This window comes from Salmo trutta, chromosome 37 (assembly GCF_901001165.1).
Source record: "Salmo trutta chromosome 37, fSalTru1.1, whole genome shotgun sequence".
NCBI lineage: Eukaryota > Metazoa > Chordata > Actinopteri > Salmoniformes > Salmonidae > Salmo > Salmo trutta.
In genome coordinates, this window is record NC_042993.1 from 28788669 (window position 1) to 28811851 (window position 23183).

At 41.5% G+C, this 23183-nt stretch overlaps 1 protein-coding gene across 1 annotated transcript; it reads left to right on the forward strand.

The window, feature by feature from the left end:
• The first annotated feature begins 796 nt into the window (after positions 1-796).
• LOC115176844 (protein lin-28 homolog A-like) lies at positions 797-15175 on the forward strand. Its single transcript, XM_029737177.1, has 4 exons — positions 797-864; positions 1693-1865; positions 10499-10683; positions 14934-15175. The coding sequence occupies exons 1-4, from the start codon at positions 834-836 to the stop codon at positions 15151-15153; spliced, it is 609 nt and encodes a 202-aa protein (XP_029593037.1). The 5' UTR covers positions 797-833; the 3' UTR covers positions 15154-15175.
• The last annotated feature ends 8008 nt before the right edge of the window (positions 15176-23183 follow it).

Consider the following 23183-nt stretch of genomic DNA (forward strand, 5'->3'; position numbering starts at 1 on the left):
TCTGACCATTTGCGTTGTATTTTATTCGGCTGTGTGGGGTCGATGGCCACTAAATACGCACTCAGGGCAGAGAGAGATGAAGGGGGTGGGGGCTCAGGGCTAGCGCAGTGATAAGCAGTGGTGTGGTGTGCGGTGGTCTCTCTGCATAAGCAACTGTGCGGTGGTCTCTCTGATTTGTGATTGGTCACTCTGCATATGTGGGGCCCTCCAACATCAAGAACGTGCAATTAATCATGTAGGCTAATTGGGAATCACGTAGACATGACCGAGAGGGTTGGGGTTGGTTGGTGGTAGGAAGAAGATGCTCCCTGGTCCTTTCTATATTGACCAAGAGTGAAAACTGACCAGGGGAGGGATAAAGACGTGATCCAACGCGGAGCGGGGCCCGAGACGTCCAGGCAAAAACACAGGGGAAAAGGGACTGATATAGGCTAAAGACAAGCGGGACCGAACATGGCAGAAGGTAGGCCAATAATTTGGACTAAAACACTTTGATTGGTTATTTGGTTTGATGCTTTAGAGCCAATGAGTCTCTGATGGCCATAGATGAAGAGGTTTAGGGGGCTGGGTTACCTTGCATTGTCTTTTAGATCTTGGGTAATTATTCTACAAATTCTTCCTTGCGACTCCCACCCCTCATTGTTTGGGGCGATAAGTTGCCAGACCCTTTTGTTTATTTCGCCCTCCCACTTTCCCACCGAAGTTACGCTTTTGCTGTTCAGCGCATTTGGCACGAAAGTGGGAACCCGTGGGCATTACGCTACTCGAAAGGGGAAAGGGATAGCCAACATTAACTTGGGTGCTTCCTTTGAATCAAGGCGTGAATTGGCAAGATGGGTTCTGTTTCTAACCAGGAATTGCCAGGTTGAGTAAAAATCTGACGATATATTGTGTTTAGTGTAGTCTCTGTCTCTAAAGAGATACAGAATGAATACCAGCTTACGATTTTAAAATTGTGTACAGTATGGAACTATTTTCCTTTTTAAATTGCCTAGTCAATACCAAAACATGCGTTATTTTGTTCGCAATAGGCTAACCCGACTCAAGCACTCGTGTTGTTGACAAAGTAGGCACTTCATAAATGTAAATGTAATTTTTGTACACGAATTTTCAAATGTAGTCTTGTAAATGCAAATTAATTGGTTTTATTTTCACAACGTAACTTTTTTTCTGTCGCACAAACGCAGCTAACAAGAGGCCCATATCATTCAGTTCAACATTGGCCAGCCATGTAGTGATATACTAGGTCTCGTCATTCGTTTCGTGTCGGCCTGTGTTGTTTCCTCACATACTAGTACACTTAATATATACTCACCATGAGTGTGAAACATATAGGTCCTAAGTGTGAAAGATTAAAATATAAGATGGGAGAATAACAAATAATTCGAGCCATAGATTGAATTCTAGATAATTGTCATTATGGACCCATACAATATTGTTGTTTATGTATTGAAATTATTTGTAGATAGGTCTATATTTAGGCCTATGGATATGATTGGTTATTGATCAAATCGTAACGTATCGATCGGTTTTGCAACGATTTCTCCCCGTTTTCTACCTAAGGGTTATGAATGCGTGAGGAAAAACAGGGAAAGAACAAAGCTGAATGGCAATTTTACGCGCACACTCCTTTCTTAGTGTTCAGGTAAATAGTAAAACGAACATTGTTTAACATATTGTTCGAAATTACAGGAGTCTGCAAGACGGAAGAGGATGAAGCACCAAGTACCGAGGAGGACTCGGAATCTTTCCACGGTGTCGGCGTATGTAAATGGTTCAACGTGCGCATGGGCTTTGGGTTTTTGTCCATGACCAACCGAGAGGGGGTCCCGCTCGAGTCTCCGGTCGATGTGTTCGTCCATCAGGTAAGAGGGGCGCCTTGGTTTTAAAATGAACTGACTTACCGTCTAATTCTCACACCAAATATGTGGTGAATGGTGGCCCACTATACATTGACACAGAATAACATTTTCAGGCAGTTTTTCATCTCAAACGAACACGCGTTGCTGGCTTACCATGTGACCTCGTGGTACAGTGGGGTCCAAAATCATGGACACCCTTGATAAAGATAAGCAATAATGACTGTATAAAATAAATAATTCAAATACTGAGCTATATTGTATGCAAAAAAGAAAAGGGAAATTATGTTATTTTATACTAGTACAATTGCTCAGAGAAATATATATTATTGGTTATTGATCAAATTGGTTAAGGTGATCATAACATATCAATCAGTTTTGCAACGATTTCTCCCCGTTTTCTAGCTAAGGGTTATGAATGCTGAGGAAAAACAAGGAAAGATTTAAGGCACTGCATCTCAGTGCTAGGGGCATCACTACAGACACCCTGGTTCAAATCCGGGCTGTATCACAACCAGCCGTGATTGGGAGAACCATAGAGCTGCGCACAATTGTCCCAGAGTCACAGGGGTTTGGCAGGTGTAGGCCTTCATTGTAAATACGAATTTGACTTGCCTAGTTTAACAAGTAATATTTTTGGGTGTCAATTAAATAATGTAGTCAAAATATTAATATTTGGTCCCATATCCCTAGCACTTAATAACTACATCAAGTTTGTGACTTTACAAACTTGTTGGATGCATTTGCAGTTCGTTTTGGTTGTGTTTCAGAGGGTCAAAGATCATACCCCCAAGACATTCTAACCTCCCCTGTTATTGGTAATGGTGAGAGGTTATCATGTCTTGGGGTTATGATCTTTGACCCTCTGTAACTTGCTCACTCATCATTATTCACAATTCATTCAAGAGTAATTGTGACCCCTACCTTTCTTTCTCTGAGCAATTGTATTAGTATGAAATAATATAATAAAACAAAAAATGTATGTACGTACAATATAGCTCAGTATTTGAATTATTCATTATTGCTCATCTTTATCAAGGGTGTAAACAATTTCCAATAGTGTGCAACTGCAGCCCGCAATTCGGGCCGTTCCTGCATGTGGGCATTCCCCCCAAAGTGACACCTCTAGCACTGAGATGCAGTGCCTTAGCCCGCTGCGCCACTCAGGATCATATTGGCTGATAAAGGCACTGTATTATGAGCTGTCTTGTTTGCTAAATGAACAAATGAAGTAGGTAGTGGCATAGTGCATATAGGAATAGAAGCACAGTGACATATGCCTCATTGCGTTCATACATGTGGCTTATTGGGTATGTGGCTTTATGTTAGTTATTTTTGGCCACCAATCCTATGGTAGTGAATGTCCTTCCAGTTCATCTGAATGTCATTCTAGTGCACTGCTTGCTATGAATTATATCTGACGGTGTTTGCATGTATAGGTAAAAAAGACAAATAATGTAAATTTGGAACACTGCCAAATAGAGATATTTGCTCGATCTGATTGGGTGGGCCTGGCTCCCCAGTACGCCTGGGCACTCCTGTGCCTCACGCGCCTGGGTTTAACGTTTAACCTGACACATTCACATAGAAATGTGAGTTAAAGATCTGTCATTCTCATTAAAAGCAAGTCTAAGAAGCAGTAGATCAGTTCTATGTGTGCAATTTCTATGCTTCCCATTCTTAAGTTTTGTTTTTGCATCGTTTACTTTCAGCTTCAAACAGCTGAAAATACAATATTTTGGTTTATGGAAAAGGAATTTCACAGCGGTTTAGATGGTACAATAATTCTCTACACTATACAGTGCACTCGGTAAATATTCACACCCCTTGACTTTTTCCACATTTGTTTATGTGACAGCCTTATTCTAAAATGTATTAAATAAACAATTTTCCTAATCAATCTACACACAATACCCAATAATGACAAAGCAAAAACAGGTTTTTAGAAATGTTTGCTAATTTATAAAACAATATTTCCCATTTGTTTTGCAAATGTTTTTTTGATTTTGTTTGTGCAAATGTATTAAAAGATTTAAAAAAAAACAGAAATACTATATTTACATAAGTATTCAGGCCCTTTGCTATGAGACTCGAAATTGAGCTCAGGTGCATCCTGTTTCCATTGATCATCCTTGAGATGTTTCTACAACTTAATTGGAGTCCACCTGTGGTAAATTCAATTGATTGGGCATGATTTGAAAAGGCACAAACTTGTCTTTATAAGGTCCCACAGTTGACAGTGCTTGTCAGAGCAAAAACCAAGCCATGAGGTTGAAGGAATTGTACCTAGAGCTCCGAGACAGGATTGTGTTGAGACACAGATCTGGGGAAGGTTACAAAAAAATGTCTGCAGAATTGAAGGTCCCCAAGAACACAGTGGCCTTCATCATTTTTAAATGGAAGAAGTTTGGAATCACCGACTCTTCCTAGAGCTGGCCCCCCGGCCAAACTGAGCAATCAAGGGAGATGGGCCTTGGTCAGTGAGATGACCAAGAACCTGAGGGTCACTCTGACAGAGCTCCAGAGTTCCTCTGTGCAGATGGGAGAACCTTCCAGAAGGACAACCATCTCTGCAGCATTCCACCAATCAGGCCTGTATGGTAGAGGGGCCAAACAGAAGCCACTCCTCAGTAAAAGGCACATGACAGCCCTCTTGGAGTTTGCTAAAAGGCACCTAAAGGACTCTCAGACCAGGAAAAACAAGATTCTGTGATCTGATGAAAGATTGAACACTTTGGCCTGAATGCCAAGGGTCACGTCTGGAGGAAACCTGGCACGATCCCTGCGGTGAAGAATGGATGGCAGCATCATGCTTTGGGGATGTGTTTCAGCGGCAGGGACTGGGAGACAGGATCGAGGGAAAGATGAAAACCTGCTCCTGAGCTCTCAGGACTTCAGGCTAGGGCGAAGGTTCACCTTCCAACAGGACAACTACCCTAAGCACACAGCCAAGACAATGCAGTTTCTGAATGTCCTTGAGTGGCCCATCCAGAGCCTGGACTTGAACCCGATTGAAAATCTCTGCAGAGACCTGAAAATATCTGTGCAGCAACGCTCTCCATCCAACCTAACAGAGCTTGAGAGGATCTGCAGAGAAGAATGGGAGAAACTTCCCAAATACAGGTGTGCCAAGCTTGTAGCGTCGTACCCAAGAAGACTCGAGGCTGTAATCACTGCCAAAGGTGCTTGAACAAAGTACTGAGTAAAGGGTCTGAATACTTATGTAAATGTGATATTTCAGTTTTTATTTCCAATAAATTAGCAAAAATGTCTAAATGGGGTATTGTGTGTAGATTGATGAGGGGGGAAAAGGATCTAGTCCATTTTAGAATAAGGCTGTAACGTAACAAAATGTGGAAAAGTCAAGTGCTCTGAATACTTTCCGAATGCACTGTACATGTTTGTTTTGTCACATAAACTGAAATTAGGCGAACTATTAGAATTTTAGCAATCAGCGGCGCAATTTCTGCATAGTGCAGCTTTAAAAGTGACTTAGTCACTTTTTTACCCAGGTAATGCATGCCTCATTCACTTACGTTGATGTTTTGCTGGTGATGGCTGAAGTTATCTGAAGTTTGTTGTGTTTTTACAGTTTCTTTTGGCCCATAGGCTAGTTTTAAGGTGAGGAGCCATCTAAAATACTGATTTTCCCTTTTAACTGTGTTTTTGTCTTGACACTTGATAATTTATTCCAAGTGAAGACAAGAGGCCTACCTATGAGGCAATGGGCTTGTTCGGCATTGCAGGAAGTTGCCGACTGACTAATCAACAAATCACTTTGCATCAATGATAACTACTCATTATTTGTAGATCAGTCAGATGCAATTTACCCACTACGCATCAAGAATTTGAAGCTCTCAAGCACGACCAGTGTCTTTTCATCCTCACGGTGTCCAGGTCCCATGAGTGAATTGGGAAACTACCCAGGTTAACCCATCCTGGCCAATAGTGAAGGGGGGGGGGGGGGGGCATCCTTATCCCTCCTAGTTAAAGGCTTAGCATCTCATTGAGAGAAGTCCACTTTAGCTGCTCATTCACTTCAGATTCCTGAAATCTAAGTGATTAAAGCCTCAGTGCTGCTCTCCTCTCTGCCAAATCTATGTTAATGGTGAAGGAGGGAGGGAGATTTGAGGTATACCATAACCCCAAAGCCACCATGGGGCACTCTGTTCACAACGCTGACATCAGCAAACCGCTTGTTAAGATAGCCAGGAATAAATGCTCCTTAAAGGGGTCTACACAGTCTCCCCAAAAGGAGCCGAAGGAGGTCTGTTTGCGGTGCTCTCTACATACTGTGGTTCTACAGTGCATTCGGAAAGTATTCAGACCCCTTGACATTTTCCACATTTTGTTACGTTACAGCCTTATTCTAAAATTGATTAAATTGCTTTTCCTCTCTGTACCTTGCTCCGTTCATCTTTCCCTCGATCCTGACTAGTCTCACAGGCCCTGCGGCTGAAAAACATCCCCAGATCTGTGCCTCGACACAATCCTCTCTCGGAGCTCTACGGACTATTCCTTTGACCTCATAGCTTGGTTTATGCTCTAACATGCAACGTCAACTGTGGGACCTTATTTAGTGGGGCGGCAGGTAGCCTAGTGGTTAGAGTCCTAGTAACCAAAAGGTTGCAAGATCGAATCCCCGAGCTGACAAGGGAGAAATCTGCTGTTCTGCCCCTGAACAAGGCAGTTAGCCCACTGTTCCTAGGCCGTCATTGAAAATAAGAATTTGTTCTTAACTGACTTGCCTAGTTAAATAAAGGTAAAATAAAAAATAGACAGGTGTGTGCCTTTCCAAATAATGTCCAGTCAATTGAATTGACCACAGGTGGACTCCAGTCAAGTTGTAGAAACATCTCAAGGATGATTCATGGAAACAGGATGCACCTGAGCTAAATTTCGAGTCTCATAGCAAACGGTCAGAATACTTATGTAAATAAGGTATTTCTGTTTTTTATTGTTAATACATAGACTGTGTAGAGTCCTAAGGCTCACACACATTGCGCCGAAAGTGGATCCATCTTTTGTCTGCCGATCGTTTAGCACGCGGTGTTTTAGGAACCACCAGCTGTGGACCTCTGACTGACAACCTTTTTAATCCGATTCTACATGTAAAACCAGTGCACGCTCGCTACGCAAATTACGTTCAGAAGTGCGAAGTACTCCAGCAAACGGTATTGGTGTATCTGAGCCATTACATGCAATTATAACTCTTTCCTCCCTTTCAGAACCACTGCTTTTTAGACCATTTATTTCAGCTATTTCAACTTTTCATCTGTTGAAATGGCCAGGACTACAATCACGCCCCAAATGAATGATTTCTTCCTGAAAAGCTTCCTTTAATATAAATCTATTTCTCAATAAGTAATTTGTATGACTAAATACTTATTTCATTCTTCCCAGAATGCGGACAGCTCTCTTCTAGTGCTGCCACTCTAGATTCCAAGCCTTTTAAAGCGTATGTTTGAATAAGTGAACAATATCTGTTAACGATGTAACTGGGACAATGTCCTCCTGAACCCTGTCCTTTGACATCTTAAATAGTGACTTCTCCACTGATTTCCTCCCCTAGCCATCAGGGTTCAGGTCAATTACATTTCATTTGAATTCAGGAAGCAAACTCGATGCTTGAAAAATTCAGAATTGGAATTACAGTTTACATCTTGAATTGAAATGGTAGTGACCCCAACCCTGCTAGCCATTGTTAGGAAGGCGAGATCATGTGTGTCCAATGTTCATCCATGATGGACGGATGGTAGTTATGGCTACGGTGTATTATGGCAATGGGGCTTTGGCCCTGAAATGAGTCGCTGAGTGTGCAGGTGAACAATAGGACCACGAATCCCAATGAAGCATGCTCCTCTCGGCCGTGACCGAGCCCCTCAGCCCCTCTTTGTCCTAGCAGCAATCCCTTCCCATTGTCCTCTTTCTCTCTCTCTCTCATCGTATGTCTTCATTCATCTACCCCACTCTGTTTTATTCAAGCTAGTATGGACATAGCCTACAGTAGTGCTTCATATCGCCCTCCAATGCACATCACCAGGTTGGTAGGTTTTAAGGCCATACTAGGAGTCTCCTTCCTCTTTCCACATGGTATGTTCTCTGTGTTGGGGGTGCGTATGGATGAATCTACTCACTCCTGTGGAGCAGGGGAGGTCACACGTGTGAGGGGAAGTGGGTTAACAGTCACTGGGGCCAACGCACAATGGAGCAGCTTTTCAAGGGGGAACTTCTGTCACCCAAATGGAGTTATGGATGACCCATCGTGTGTCCAAGATCTGCTTGTAAACTTCACAGCAGATGCTCATCAGTGACCATTAAAGTATTAAGGAACGGTTCACTTTACTGTAATTTTCCTCCTACAGATGCTATTGCATTGCTAGTTTTCATTACACAATAGATGCAGTTCTTTGTAGACCATGTGGCTTGTATTTGAATTAGTGTCCTGGTTAAAATACGATCTATGGCACATGATTTTTTTATGCTTTTATTTTCAAGGTAGCCTAATTGTAACTGTTTAAACCTTCCCCTCAAAGCAGCTGCACTGTTACACACACGTTGTTGTTGATATTTGAAGCAATATACAGAGAAAGCTGTCAAAGAAGGATAAATCAGATAGTGGCAGTTTCCCATTCACAGATTAGTCCTAGTCCTGGACTAAAAGGCATTTTCAATGTATTGAGTTTGCTTTTTAGTCCAGGACTAGTTTGGGTCTGGGAATCCACCCCCTAGTCTTTTAAATATATCCTTAAGATTGCCTCAAATAATGTAAGATAGTCCAAGCCTGACAATGGCAGCCATTGACAGTTCTGGAGAGGAAATCCTCTGTGGTGAGCATGGCTGATGTCTTTCCTCTCCTAAATTGGGTCCAAGAATTTAGACAAATGGTACTTTTTGCCTAGGAAATACCTAAATGATGTGGCATAGCCATCAGTCTTGTCCTGACACTGACCTGAGCATGAGAGAAATAATTGTGTTTTTGGCTCTACAATTGTGGAATTCTGTTCGCAGCTCAATATTGATCACCCTCTAAGGGTGAAATTCTCAAAGGTTAGTTGAAACTTCTGATAGGAAACACCAGGTTTCATTGCTAATCATATCAAAATCAATGATATCTGCTGCCTGGTTGCAGATATACCATACCACCAATCCAAAAGCTCATTTGGAGGGTTCTTGTTTTACCCAGGCTGCCTCTGGCATTACCACTTAATGCACAGCCCATTCCCTTTTTCACAGCCTCCCCTTTCCTCCCTCCGTTTCTTCATCCCTCCCTCCCTCATTTTCCAATCCTCCAAGGCTGTTTTTGTCTCATGGCTGAACTTCTCTCTGCTGAACAGCGCTACCTGGGTCAACTGAGGTGAAGGCAGCAGAATGGGATCCGAAGAAAGGGTCTGTAGGATACTGTCGCTTAAAGTACTGGGTCGTATTCATTTGGCACCAATGAAACAGGATGGGACTATTTCAGGTTTCCGCTTCATAACGTTTCTAACGTTTTTTGTTTTGTGCCCTTATGAACACGAATCTGGTTTGATATTAGCATAGTCTTTAGCGTTAATCTAAGGATCATGGTGTTGATTGTGTCCATACTCTTGAGCTGTTGAATGCTTTCAGACTTTGAGTTTATATTGATTCCATGCTAAATGTATCACATTTGAGTAAAACAATCAATCGATTATTAACTCAAAAGCATGAAGGTACCTATCATTTGGAGTGACGATGTGTTAATTCTCAATTTAGCTGCATGTCTCTCTGCCAAACAACCATCCAAAGAATGTCCCCCCCCCACACCCTACCCCACCCCCAACCCTATCCCTCCCAGCAAGAATCCTGCAGTGGTGGTTAGTGTGTTAGTGGTTCTTTGTGATGTAGTTGGGAAGAGAGGTTGGGGGGTAGGGGACATTGTAGTGCGGAATGCCGGTCCTTTGGCAGAGGGGGATGGGTGAAGGTTATCACATCAGGTTTACCACTCAAACACAAGAGACTCACAGGCCACTGTGGCCAGTGTTGGGCAACAGACCAATGCAGACTAGGGAGGGAGGACAAATAGTCCGCCTGACAATAAGAGGCTTTGTAGTTGTTGTTTATTTATGAGGTGAGACAGAACGATCAACAGTCAGGAGACATAGGACAGATGCCAGATAGCGCCTATCTCTGTTAGAAAAGTTTGAAGATAGCATAGTGTTCACAGAGAGTCACTCCTCAGCGTCTCCCTTGACCGACTATTAGTTGATTTGTTAGCTGATGCTGCAAGGTTTTTGTGATTGCTTCTTCATTGATTTGGAGCATATCATGCAGCAAGACTTAAGATCTGGTCGTAAGGATGTGTAACGACTAAACAATCCTCCAAGATAGGTTTGAAATGCCCCTTGGAAAGTCCCTCTCTATGTTCAAAATGTGATGTTTGATATGACCTATAAAAGGTTACAGGGCCATATTCACAAGAGTCTCAAATTAGGAGTGCTATTAAAGGATACGTTTTTCCTTTTAGATCATAATGACTAGGATTATATGGATAGCTGGAGCTGATCCTAGATCAGCACTCCTTCTCTGAGATGAATTTGGAAAGGGGCACAGGAATGAAGGTGAAACTTCTAATAGTATTCTGATGTTTCTTTCTGCTGTCTTTCTCTCCCATCCAGAGTAAGCTGCACATGGAGGGCTTCCGCAGCTTGAAGGAGGGCGAGGCGGTCGAGTTCACCTTCAAGAAGTCAGCCAAAGGCCTGGAGTCCCAGAGAGTCACTGGGCCAGAGGGCACACACTGTGTGGGCAGCGAGAAGAGACCCAAAGGCAAGAGTGTCCAGAAACGTCACTCCAAAGGAGATAGGTGAGTGCCTGCCTTGTATGCACACTGTGTTTGTACATCGAATGGGGACAAGGTATACACTAAACTGTATACACTGAAACTAATTCCTGCAAATATTCAAAAAAGCTATATAACACAGGTGTTAGGTGAAAAAGAGGTGGTTTACAAAATGAAAATGCACAGAAAATGCCTGTATACCATAGTAGGGGTCTAACATACTTAAAAGATGGTGGGCCAAAGTATTTTCTTTATTGTGCTCGGATCTCACATCTGCAATAGTCCATCCATTTTGGATATGATGCAAAATGGTGTTTCCGTTTTATCCTGTTCTGTCCTCTTCTTCTTTTCCTTGACCTCCACCTCTGGCCGGGGTTAGGGTCACACAGGCAGGCTTGGCGTGTGACCTGGATCAATAGCTGTTTAATTCTGGACGTCCCTTGTGGATTTAAACCCAGTGGTTCTCTCTTGAAAAACCTTTTACAAACCTCTTCCACAAAATGTGTTTTTGTGGTGGTAACCTGAACTGGTAACATGAATGTTTCTGAATCACTTTAGATGTGGATTATAATTATCCTGTCATTACAGTTTAGAACAAGTAAAATATGAAATATTTAATTCTAGGTCTTTTTATTTATAAAAAAAAAGTGTTTGATGTTGAAATATTACTCATGTTAGTTATAATAACCAATCTACAAAAATAAGAGTTATTTGGGCTTGTCCCTTTAAAATAACTCTTAATGGTTCTTGGTAGAACCATTTTATCCATAAAGAACTCTTCTAGAAGCCTTTTTTCCATTGAGAAGGTTCCGAAGAACCTTTTGCATGAAAAAGGTTCCATACCCCACTACTTGCATAATGCATTCCTTTTAAAATCCACAAACACCTTCGCTTTTTCTCACCGTAAAGTAAAGTAAAAGTGAGAGGGCCAACATTGTGGGTCCTTTGTCCGTTGTGGATATTGTGATGGGTTAGAGAGGGGTATCAATGTGGCCTCCTGTCAGTTGTGATTATGCCCAGAGTGTAGTCAGGGTGAGAATGGAGATTGTTACGGCCTCAAAGAGTCCTGGGAGGCCTGTGGCGCACGATTCACTCCCCAAGACTATGCTGGTCCTTATAAGAGGAATCATATGGGGCCAACTCCAACATTTTCAATGGAGAATAAGGTCAACTGTTTTATAGTATGTCTTGAAGATTAGTCAGTACATAGGTCTAAAGTTCTAAAGGATTTTTGTCAATGATTTTTGTCAATGGCATATTCAATATTCTTTATTAGATGGCGGTGTTTGCATGGGATTAGAAACAGTGGGATTAGAAACAGTATGATTAGAAACAGTGGGATTAGAAACAGTGGGATTAGAAACAGGGTCCTGGCACTCGTTTCAACAGTGTTATCTGGACTCTCCATATTTCTTAAAATATGGCCATAGTCAGCCACAATTTATTTTCTGATTCCACCTTAAGGTGTCCACATTCTTCCGTGCTGAAACAGTTTGGGAAAGTTTGTGCATATATTATGATGACATTTTGTGATGTTTTTGTTCATTTTGGACTTCGGTAAGGGCTTTTTCGGTTGTTTGGCCATACAAAATGTTTTCTTGAGACAAGCTGAAGTCGGTAGCCGAAGTCTACGCCCCTTAGTTGGTGATTGGTCAACAATAAGGGTTCATCAGTAAAGCCTTTGTTGTCGTTCAACAAGAGACGACTCGTTTTCATGCACATTTTTTTATTGAGAAATACTGCACCAAACATCGTAATTAGATGTAAAATTGCATGACTAAGATCTCCTCTGCAAAACGTCAAAATTAATGACAGATTTCTTGCATTATCTTAGATTAATTCGGACTATTTTGAGGAAGTGTACTGGCTACGGCGACTCAAAATGGACAAACAGTACTATTGCCACTTCTCTTTTCAAGTGAAGGTATTTCAAGGGAGTATGCAATCACACGCGTTCAGTACGCCAAGCCGACTTCGCCTAGTTGCCATCCGAAGCATGCTGACGCCTTTAGTAGGTAAATATGATGCAGGGAGGGGGGAAAAAAACCTGTCCATTTAATTGATAACAGATGTAAGAGCCCGGGAGGGGGTTAGAGGTCACTGTAACCATGGCAACCATGTATGACTAAAATGTAGGGGGTTGGGGTTGCGGGGGTTAGAGAGGACTGCGGAGGTCAGAGTTGTGAGATCATTGCTGCAGCTGTTTAGACAAAGGACCACTTCCCTTTTCCTGCTTGCGCTCCCTGATCGATGTTGAGACAGTTGGGCCAGGCCAGAGCTTCTGTGCTGGTACACCTTGACACCAACCCAACGGCCAGTGGTACAAGCAACTGTGGTACAAGTACAAGCAACTGACCTACCTGAGCCTCCCCTGACCAAGCCTCATCTGCATCATTGGGGGAAGGAGGTCTTCAATAGCGCCTCAGTGGCACAGCAGCGGTGACAGCCCCACTCCTACTGCCCATCTGTCAGCCGCCCCTGGACGCGTGGCTATTCTATAGGTCCTGCTTAAACCGAAGCTATCAAAGGAAGGCTACTCTTATGGCTACCATTGACTTTAACCCTTCTGCATGGACTGTGATACTCAGTGTACGTTCTACGGAGAAGGAATATAATTGATGTAGCTAAAAAGACCTCATTGCAGCAAAGTACTGTGGATAAAGAATGAAAAGGGTGGTCAATTTGTAGATAGGAGGCCATTCAAAGTAACAAATAGCCTACTGAAACATACAGAGAAAACATGCTTTTATAAATAGCGTACAACCTGTATAGTATTCAATTTGCATTTGCACATGGGGTAGATCAAAGATCATATGCACTTTTTAACCCACTTTTAATCCTATTCTCATAAAAAGGATGGTCATAGGCAGTGCTAGAGGCGTCACTACAGACCCTGGTTTGATTCCAAGCTGTATCATAAACGGACATTGGGAGTCCCATAGAGTGGCTCACAATTGGCACAGCGTTGTCCGGGTTAGGCTGTCATTGTAAATAAGAATTTGTTCTAAACTGACTTGCCTAGTTAAATAAAGGTTCAATAAAATAAATAAATAGGCCACAGCATGGAACTGGCCAGATTTCTTGGTTTGCTCCTGCAGCACTAGCCTAACTGGCATATGCTGCCCTCTTGTGGATTGCAGGTGACAGCGCATCTCACGCAACACAAGATGAGGGGCCATATGTAGGGAAAGGTCAGTCAGTTGCAGTGGCGGTTCTAGACCATTTCAACTGGGGGGGCCAAGCTGGGGCCAGTTGTACTGTTAGAGGGGCCAGTTACATTAGACGTTATTGTTGTCATATCGTTTTCTTCACTGTATTGCAGGCATTAGCAGGCAAAAGACCATGTTCATAATCATCATCGTTGCCACTGTCTAATAACGGATGTAAAAAAAGAACGATAGCAAAAATTAGTTATGTAAAAATTATTTCATACTCCACATTCAGGGGGGCCACAAGGGGGTCCAAAGTTGTTGCCCCCCCCAGAACCGCTAGTGGTCAGTTGTACAACTGAATGCATTCTACTGAAATGTGTCTAACGCATTTAACTCAACCCCTCTGAATCAAAGAGGTGCGGGGGGGCTGCCTTAATCAATATCCACGTCATCGGTACCCGGGGAGCAGTTGTTGTTGGGGGTTAACTGCCTTGCTCAGAGACAGATTTTTACCTTGTTGGCTCGGGGATTCGATCCACCAACCTTTCGGTTACTGGGCCAACGCTCCTATCAAATGTAGGATCTTAATTTGAGCCAGTTTGCTAAAGCAGGAAAATAATCCTGCAGCAATAAGAAATGTAAATTATTTTGTGGATTACAATTACTGGACATTTTTGTAGGTGTTGAGATACATTTTTCTATAGGGAAAATCAAGTCTGAAACTTCAGAAGTCTTTTTAAACCTCAAATACACTACAAGTTTTTTGCATCACAGGAAAGTTCTCCTGCAACAGGGTGATCAAATTAAGATCCTACATCTGTAGGATCAGGTCCTCACTGTCCGTACAATCCTATTCATTGTGATATAAAGGCTGTTGATCCTAAATCAGCACCCCTACTCTGCAACGCTTGATACGTACGTCCCAGTCCTACATTTATCAGCGTGGTTCAGGGGATCCGTTTGAGCAAGGCGAGGTGCAGAATCGCTAATCTTCATCACATAACGAGTAGTTATTTGAGAGGGGATTTGTAGATCAGTGATTCTGTGCAGTGTCTTCAATCTCAAACACGCACTTTGTCTTGTGTCTTCAATCTCAAACACGCACTTTGTCTTGTTTTTTAGGTGCTACAACTGCGGAGGCCTGGACCACCATGCCAAGGAGTGCAAGTTGCCGCCCCAGCCCAAGAAGTGCCATTTCTGCCAGAGCATTTCCCACATGGTCGCAAACTGCCCAATCAAAGCACAGCAGTCCTCGCCACATTCTCAGGGAAAGCCCTCCTCCTTGAAAGGGGACGAGGAGGAACACGGCCACTCGCCCCCGCCTCCCGCGAGCTCCGATTGAACGAGGAGACACAGGAAGGAAGCTTGGGGAAGCTTTACTGGATAGATGGCCGCTAAGTTTCCTTTCAACTGTATAAGACGCTTTTGGAACAACCTCAGGTTTTTGTAAACAAAACGATCATGAAGAAAGAATGTTACTGAAGTTAATCTTTTTTGGTGTAACACTCACAAATACAGCTGTATTATTATAACACTCAGGAAATATTTGTAAAAATGTATGGAACCGCTATTGAGGGGTTAAAACTTGTAATAAGTTATGGCACATCGCATATTACTTTGATGTCTTTATAGAATAGAAAGTTGTTTATTTTTCACAGAGCAGATCATGAGAAACCATGCCACTCACACTAGCATGCTACGATACTAAACTCACCAGGAAGCTTAAAATCACAGTGTCAAGTAGATAGCTAAACACTTTTGCTGCCTTACAACCTCTTGACTTTCCTGATTGTTACACCCCACTATATCCGACAAAGACAGAGTTGTGACACTACACCTCTGCAATGAATGTTAGTCTCATGGGTGGTAATGGGCGGGTACATACGAACCAACGGGACGGGGCAATGGGTAATAGCTATAGGCAATATATTGGAGGCTACCAATATTGTAGGTGACCATCCAGATGTGCTGGGGACAAATGAATGTCGAACCAAAAAGTATGGCATCTATGGCCAGCTTTCGGTTGTTGTTGTGGTTGCGTCATTTCTGTTACATGTCTGATCTGCTGCTGCTACATTACAACCATACACTAGAACCCAACAGATGTAGGATCTTAGTTTGATCACTCTTTTGTTGCTGAGAATTTTCCTTCACAGCAGGAAATGCAACTTATAGTGTATTCAAGGCTTCTAAAGTTTGTAGTTTCCACTTAAAAATGTCAGACTTGATTTGCCCCAAAGAAATATGTATCAACCCTTATAAAAAAATGTCCATTAATTATAATCCACATAATAATTCACATTTCCTGTTGCTGCAGATTTATTTTCCTGCAGTAGCAAACTGCCTTAAATTAAGATCTTACATCTCTATAATCAACTTGATCATCCTCTGCTTAGACTACATACATCAGTATTTGGATTTAATCACTGACTCCAGTAATCGCACCAATACCCGTGAAATGTATCAAACATAAGTCATTTATCATGTAGAAATCAGATGCAAGATTTTAATGGATTACTGAGGTTGATTCATGAATCTACATAATCATACTTGTCCTGTTTATACTTGGCAGTCGAAGCAGCAGCAGCATCAGGCGTTGTCTACTGTCTTGGAAAAAAAGGTGCCGCTTAGAACCATAAGGGTTCTTCGAGTTAAAAAGGCCTCATGTAGAACCCTTTCCCACCACAAAGAACCCCTTTGAGAATTTTTTTTTCAAGAGTAAAAGCGGGAGCAACACATTTTTATTCAGTGTCGTCAATTACTAGGTACATATTTAAGACATTGCCTCCTAATCGCTTGTGAGGACTATACAGGAACACCACAGTCGTATTCACCAGGCACCAAACGGAAGAAAACGGACTGAAACAGGGAGGGACTACCAGAATTGTCCAATAAGAAACGTTTGTTTTCGTTTGTTGCGAATCGTTTCTGCTACGGCGTGCACTAATGAATATCGACCCAGCCCTGCATGGAGGTGCATGTAGAGCTAGCTAAGCCAATCAGCCTTTACTCCCGTTTTACAGGAGAAGCTGAAAGACAGACCTCTAACATCCAATTAATATATACTTAGAATTATTATGAAGCCTTTTTAAAATAGTCCTTGTTATTTATTTGTATCTAAATTGCGCTGCAGCTTCTCCTCATATTCAGGTTAAGGTCACTCCGTGATAGCCTGGTCCCAGCTCTGTTTGTGCTGTCTTGCCAACTCCTATGGTCATTGTTACGCCAAACATAAACAGGTCTAGGACCAGGTTAACTGTGGTGGGTTTTCCATGACATACTAGACATACTAGACATCAGATATCTTAGCCACTCGTGTCTGCCTTTATCTTGTTCAATGCTGTTTGAGTTTAAAGGGACGTAACACCTAAAATCTAAGTTTGTCAGATACCTCAAAGGGGTCTCCTGTTGAGATAAGTCCATGTCCCAGGCAAGTTTTGTATCCAGCTATGCCATAATCCAAAATGGAAATGCAGTGCTTATCTTTTCCATTCATTTGGAGTTGAGGCATATAGCTGGATCTACACCACCAATGGCATAGGATGTGGATTTATCTTGACATAAGACTACTTTTGTGGTCTAAAAATATCTGACAAAGTTTATAATGACCCTTTTAATAATAATTTTGTTCTCTTTACTTTGCCTTGTATGATTTACTGCTACACACAATTAGCGTTCCAGTGTTGTGAATCTTCTCTTTTTATCTATGAGAAAACCAATGCAAATGTCACTCTTGCACTAATCATGTAGGAGATGCACTATTGTATTCTATTCTATTCAGTTTAATCTTATGAATATGCGTTCCATATTTTTATATTTTTATTTACAATGTAGGAGGTGAACGAAACGTATATATAACCTCCACTCAGGCTCGTCTCTCAGGAATCACAAATCTGAAAACTCAGGGAATACTTCCGATTTATTTAGAAGGCTTGGAGGGGCAATGGAGGAGAGTTGGGGAGGGATGGGATTGGGGTGCAATGTTTGTCTATATTAGTTGTATGTGTGCAGTGAAAGACAAGGGAGTGTTCTGGTGCCAAATCAAAGTGCATGACAGGAAAACGGTAGAGGACCTCTGGGTCGTTTTGAATGTCTCGGCATAACAGTAAAACTCTCTTTTTCTCTAATCCGCACAAAATGCTTTAAAATGGCAGTTAATCATGAAGAATAAAACAAATTCATAGCGTGTCCTTAAAACTAGTCTTAAAATGTTTTGACATGTGAGACTATATGAGTTATTACACACTATATTATATACTTATACTTTGTCAACATATCTAATACCACATCTGCTGATGTTCTCTATTATTTTGCCCTACATAATAATAGGTCATGACAGGCCTATAATATTCCTCTATTATTGTATTTTTCCCTCTATAATCGTTGTTGATGGGGGAGTTTATGAGAATATTGTTACCATATTAAGGGGTTGGGGCTAGTAGTATTATACACATTGGGGTTGTCTCGTGTTGAAAGCACATGTCCATTGATTCAGTCATGTGGGGGACTATAGCGCACATAGACCGCCTGTGTATAATAAGATTCACGTTTTTTAAATGAACATTTGTACTTGCCGGGTTTAGAAAATGTTGCAGTATGAATGTCAATGAATGCTAATTGCCACTAATGACCTAAACCCTTCTCATTAAAAAAGAGACACACACTCAACGTGCATTTTGCTCATCTCTGATGGTTAAATTACATCGGAGTTGTTTCACAATGTATCACCCTCTAATATCTATCACATTCTCCACTGTGGACTGATGAAAAGTAATATTACTCATTTCTGCAGATGTCATTGCTTAGATCATAACACTATTTTACTGTTCTGGACTAATAGAAATAAGCAATGCAAGTGCCAAACTGAATGAATATAATGTAAACAAAGCTATGTTGTACCTCAATAACTATATTAGCTAAATTGGTATCTTGTATGGCACAGCTAAAGTTGTTTTTGAACCATGTGTGTTTGAGCAAAACTGTTTTACCTCAACCTATTTTGACTCCCCATTGATGTGTTGTTGTCACATTGTGATTTGATTGTTGATTGTTAGATGGGTTAGATTTATCTTAAAAGGCAAAGGACTGAGTATATTATTATGTCCTCAGGGTTACATGGAAACCACAGAAAAACATATAGGCTACTGTGTACACAAGTGACTCTTGTGTCATGTTTATGATTTTTGTGCTATTACATAATTTGTGATCATAGGCCATTTGATGCAGTTGTGTGGTATCTATGGGGGATGTTGCCTGTCATTTCCAAAGAATGTGCATTTATTATACTGAGGAATGTGTCAATGTTTACTGCCATAAACCTTTGGCTCTTGAACCATATGCTCAGGTATCTCAGGCACCTCAGGAAACTGGGATGATTGGTTGAATTTGTTATTCACTTCCTCATTTCGTTAAATGGTGTAAAGCATGCATTCCAAAAAAACAGTGACTAACAGTTTACTGATTTGTGAAGATACAATTTCCTACTAGTTAATAATAAACATCTGCCAATATTCAATGTGTTTCCTGGTGTAGTTTTTTCTCCCAATGCAACAATATGCACAATGCTGCTCATATACATTTACATGTTGTTTACACTTTAGAATAAAAGTTTTGTCTGGCCAATGATTATTTGCATTAAATGGTCGAAAACTGTTCGGAGCCGTGCGACGAGCCCAATTATTTCTGGTCCATTTAGCTCTCTCGGTAGATGTTGAATACTACTTTCTCTCTTTATGACCGCAGATGGCATATTTCCTTTCAACAAAAGCTGTTCAATAACGTTTCCATAGGGTTTCTAGTCCTCTTTTTACTTCAGTGGCGGCCAGATGATAGCGACTGACGGTTTCCACCACTTCCACACTCGACAAACAAACGAAGTTCCGCACCCAATCATTTTCAACGGGAGCACGCAGAGCAATGCGCAGGGGATTGTGGGAAGGAGAGCGGAGCGATAGAAAAAAGTCAGCTCTGCTATAGTTTATGCAAATTGCACGCCACAGCTGCCGTTAACCAATCAGGTGAGGACTAGATGTTTGCTTGAAAATCTTCCTTTCATGAAACATAGTTCCGCCTGTCATTATTTCCGGCCAAGCGAAACCAGAAAAGATGGAAGAAAGCCAGACATGTTTTTTGTATAACTAGACCAGTCAGTTTTTAACCTATATTTAACTAGGCAAGTCAGTTAAGAACAAATTCGTATTTGCAATGACGGCCAACAGTGGGTTAACTGCCTTGTTCAGGGGCAGAACGACAGATTTTTACCTTGTCAGCTCAGGGATTTGATCCAGCAAACTTTTGGTTACTGGCACAACACTCTAACCACTAGGCTACCTGCCACCCCAGTTAAGAACACATTTTTATTTACAATGACGGCCTACACCGGACAACGCTGGGCCAATTGTGCACTGCCCTATGGGACTCCCAATCACAGCCAGTTGTGATACAGCCTGGATTCAAACCAGGGTGTCTGTAGTGACACCTCTAGCACTGAGATGCAGTGGCTTAGACTGCTGCGCCACTAGGGAGCCCACCAGTCATTGCTGTGTCTGGTTTTCCAATTCTATATGATTTTGCTTTGCTAGAATACAGAGACAAAATCATAAGGTCAATGGCATGGAGGAGGATTGCAGAGATTGTTGGTGTTAGTGATGGGTGAAGAGAAATTTGCACGACAATATTTGCTTGTGCTGCTAGCTAACTATGAACATCAAGCAACCTTAACCTCAAAACTGTAATCAAAGCCACCATTTGTGAATGTGTTGAGTAAATGAAATTGTGAAATGTGCCCACCAAAGGACAGAAATCACCAGTAACACACATAACATTGTAAATGATACAGAAAGCATGAATTTCCCATGTAATATGCTATTGTCATGACGTTGGCCTGTGGGTAAGGTTTATGACCCCCCCCCATAAATACCTTTCTCCCTTCAGCTCTCTTACTGACCCTACTGAAGGACTGCTGTCCTGTTAAATATAGAGAGTCTGGGAACATCAAACAAATGGGGAAAGGAACCATATTTTGATAATAAAACCAGTTGGAAATATGCTTGATAACGTAATGAGTATGTATGTCAGTTCATTGTTATCTGAGACATTATGATTGATGACAGGACGACATAAACTGTACCTGAGAAAGTATACACCCTCTAGTTATCAGAGTCACATGGAATTGTTATGCAATTGAAATGTTTGATATTGAAATTGTTTGTTAGGAGATTAAATGTAATTTTAGCTTCCAAATGAGAGAATTGGGTTTTCATAAGGAAAGTGCCCTGCTCGATCAGTGGTCCAACCCTGTGAAGAGACGGGTTATAAACGATGAAACACCTCCTTCTCCCCTCTCCACTATATAAGCCTTTGATGAAAAGATAACCAGTGTTCCAGTACGGGAGGTCTGCAGCCTCTACGTTAGAAGGACACATGTCAAGAACAGAACTAAGCCAACCTCGGCGTGAGCTATGGTATGAACTGGTATGAACTTTGAGCTTATTCACTACAGAAGTGATACTTCCTAGCCATTGAGTTAGCCGCTGCTAACGTGAGCTAGGAAAGGACGGACAACGGATCCAGTCTAACAACCAGACGAAGATACCACCACGTATCCAATTTACCACCATTGACATTCTTCCACTACAGGAAGATCTGTTGGCCAACCCGGCCAGCATCTACGACCAATCTACCGAAGCGCAGCTCAGAGTAAATATTTATTGCATTTTCCTTTTCCAAATGGGCGGTAATTTAGAATGCATAAGATAATGTATTTACGATAGCATAGCTGCTGTTTCTGTGTTCCTAAATCTTCCCGCTCTTTCATTCAAGCCCAACCCCCTTTCCTTTGTGTAACCAGGTTCCGTCCACCAGGACGTTTTCTGTATGACATCATTGTATTCTGTGTATTTGTAATTCTGTGTGATTAGTTAGGTATTTAGTAAATAAATAATTAAACCCAATTTTGTATTGCTGATTCAACTTGTTAGCCAGGGTTCGTGAAGATAACCAAGAATTTACAACTTTCATTATGAGACTGAAAATAAGTTAAGGGTTAATATTGACTGCTATCGATGTAAAATATTACTAAGTATTTTAAGAGTTTATTCGGAAGATAACAGCTCTATAAACGTTCTTCCGTGGTGCCCCGACTTTCTAGTTAATTACATTTACATGATTAGCTTAATCAGGTAATATTAATTACAGAGAAATCATTTTATAAGTTAGCATGTCATATCACTTAATCCGGCATAGCCGAAGACACGACATAATGGTGCCCCCTGTGAGGACTCTAAAACTAGGCCGCACGTTTGGGTAATTTCGATAACATAATGGAGCCCCCGTGCGAGGAATCTAAAATAGGATGAAGCTTTCATTTTGATTCAGTATATATAAAATTGAAAAGCAGATTACATAATATACCAAGTTTATTATATACATGATGGGAATTGTAGACCGGAATTATTGGTGCGTGTGTGCTCTGGAGAATCGCCTCCGTGTTGTGCTCTGAGGTAGTCAGTGGGGAGCATAAGCTATACAGTTCTGTAGGAGGACTGATAAAGCTATCTGAGAAATAGCGCGTTTGGCCAAACGCTGGGCTATTTCTGCCTCGCTCGTTTCAGACGCGTGTTGACTAGGTCATTATTAATTTCTCGAGCGAGGACAAAGAGCCAGCCGATTGAAATTTAGGAGAGATTAGCTTGACCAGCTGTCTCTCGCGTTTCAATGCGAGTAGACCACGGTGCATTTTGTTGTTTACCGCGAGTTCCGGTTAAAACATCGTCAAATATCGCCGAAAAGGGTTTGAACATAATACGTTATAAGTAAAACCTTTCCCTTGCCAAGGGAATCCTATGTTGAGCATTTTTCAGGCATAAAGTAGCATTAGCTTGCTCGAGATGCTAAGCTAACAAAAGGGAAAACAGCCATTTTGTTTGTGCCACATTGTAATTCATCCGACTTGAGTTGGATTTCAACGTGTGCCAGCAGACTCACCTCTGAAGAGTCACCAGTACTTTACTTCAAATAATTAGTCAGGTGACACTCAAGTCGTTACTCATGATATCCAGACGGATATCGATGTCTTATTCAATTGAACTAATAAATGAAATTGCCAGATTTACATTCTCAAGTGGATCTTTTAAAAAAAAAATATCCAAATTGATGAGTTTTCTAAATGAGACATTGTAATCTTTTTTCCACATTAACCTAGATGAATAAACCCCTCAGGTTAATTAAAGTTTAAATCCCAAATACCCTATACAGGTTTGATTTATCATTAAAATTGATCAATCAGTAAAATTTGGTTTTTGTAAAACCCATTCAGTAATCCAGTACTGACAGAAGTCCCGCCCCAGCGGGAATCCCATGTGGCTTCGGCCC